General features: G+C 60.5%; 1 protein-coding gene across 1 annotated transcript in view; it reads left to right on the plus strand.

The window, feature by feature from the left end:
* DNAJC17 (DnaJ heat shock protein family (Hsp40) member C17) overlaps nucleotides 1-1813 on the plus strand; it is a 34774-nt gene extending 32961 nt beyond the window's left edge. Inside the window, exon 11 of the mRNA XM_049781502.1 lies at nucleotides 1671-1813. Coding sequence (XP_049637459.1) covers nucleotides 1671-1793 — 123 coding nt within the window. The 3' untranslated portion in view covers nucleotides 1794-1813. The remainder of the gene's footprint in view (nucleotides 1-1670) is intronic.
* Nucleotides 1814-2008: the final 195 nt, after the last annotated feature.

Raw genomic sequence — 2008 nt, forward strand, 5'->3', positions numbered from 1 at the left:
TGAGCTGGCTGGCGGCCCTGGTTGCTGGCGATGGACCAGGGTTTCCCAGCGGGACAGGATTGGCCCGGTGACTTGCTAGCACAGTGGACAAAAACCCCGCAGAGGAAACCAGCCGACTTACCGGAGCCGTCTGGGCTGGTGCCGGCCTGGGAGCCCCGTCGGGGCCCACGGCAGCCTCAGTGCAGCTCCCGGCTTGCTCGCGTGTGCCAGTGTGATGTGTGTGGCGGGTGGCATGAGGCTGTGTTGTTGTGTCCGGCTGACTCAGTCAGGTGGGAAGCCCGGTTTCATGCTGAGGTAATTGCAGCATCCGCATGCGGTGTTGAGACTGCTTGTGGCCAACACCCCAGGGCGCTGGGAGCTCAAGATTCCTCTGGGGACTGACCGGCTTTGTGTGTCACTGGGGGTGCTCCCCCCACCCCTGGGTGCAAGGGAGGGAGGAGAGGGGGCCGGGCTGTAATTGGAAGGCAGGCTCAGGACTGGGGACTGTGGTCGGAAGGAAGAGACCTGTACTTGGGGTGGTGACAGCCCCAGAGCCCTTGACAAGCCTTCATTAGCCGAGCCTGGGGCAGGGAGGTGGGAGCCGCCCCAGTTGCCCCACCCTGGCTGGGCCCAAGGCATGCAGAGGGTAACCCCAGGTTTTCTAGGCACAGCAGTATTACCTTTGGGGTGAGGGGGTTCACCCGTACACAACCTCTAATTTCCTTACAGTGTTTGTGTGTGCTCAGGGCAATTGAGGGCTCAGTCAGACCGCCTCCCACTCCCAGCTCCCTGGGCCTCCTAAGGGGGTCCATCCTTTGGGGCGGGGCAGACAGGGAAGGGCCACATCTTTAGGCCAGGCTGAGAGGAGCAGGGCATGGGGCTGGGCAATGTCCTGTGTCTCTGCACCCCTGAGGTCCAGCCAGTTAGGTCAACGGGTGTTTAATCCCAGCCAGTGGTTCAGCAACCCTCCACCTGGTGGACCCTTTCAGGCATCAGTTGGACACCCTGAGGAGTGGCTTGTGCTGTCTCACTCTGCCACTTGGGTGGGCTCCCCACTTTGTACAGCCCTTGGGGAGCAGCGCCTCAGTACCCTGAGATCTTATTGGGCAGGTCGGTGGCCACCTCCCCTGACAGTCAGCTGCTCACAGGCTGTTTATTATTCTTTCGATTACTACTATGCAGCGCTCTTTTAATCCCCCGCATTGCTGGCATGATCATAAAAGCAAAGCCACAGGCCCGGCCCTCTAGGCACACTGGTGCTGGTCTGAGAGGGAAGCTGGGCCTCTGGCTGATCTCTCCCTGTCTAGGGTGGGATGGAGGGGGAAGCCTGGGCTGGAAAAGCACCCCTGACAACTCGAGTCCCTGGAAGCCTGTGAGAAAGGGAAGCTGCAGACTGGGGGAGAGGGTCAGGTACAGCTGAACGAAAGGCAGTCAGGGCTAGTGCAAGCTTGAGGAAGTGATTCATGCAGAAACCATGAAGCTGAGCTGACATAGCTTAAGGACCTGGCCCAGGCGGAAGGGCCCAGTGGTGACTGGCGGAGAGGGGCAGAAGGGACAGTGGGGAGCTGGCAGGCTTGTTCTGCGGAACGTGAGTCCTGGCCTTATCCCAGGTTTGGCTGTAGGGCCTCCCAGCCCCTGTCCCAAGTCTGTGGTGCTGTTTGCTGACCCTTCCCTGTCCCTCGTCTCCCCAGGGCTCAGCGGTATCTGAGAGGGACTATGAGAGCCTGGTCATGATGCGACTGCGCCAGGCGGCTGAGCGACAGCAGCTGATGGCCCGGATGCAGCAGGAGGATGAGGCAGGGCAGCTCACCTAGCCCCTCCGCCCTTTTCTTCAAGCTTCGCCAATAAATACTTCTCATGGTTGTTTTTTTAAAGAGTCTACCTCCATTGCATACGGAGATATAGGGTGCCAGCCTGCCCAAGCATGGTCCTAGTTTCTGGGCTCCACCCAGGCTCCCTTCCGGGAGAGTGGGCAGCCCCCTAGGTGAGGTGTGCCACGGGGTGAGGCAGGTGCCAGCGGAGCAGAATG

The sequence above is a fragment of the Suncus etruscus genome, chromosome 10, assembly GCF_024139225.1.
Source record: "Suncus etruscus isolate mSunEtr1 chromosome 10, mSunEtr1.pri.cur, whole genome shotgun sequence".
NCBI lineage: Eukaryota > Metazoa > Chordata > Mammalia > Eulipotyphla > Soricidae > Suncus > Suncus etruscus.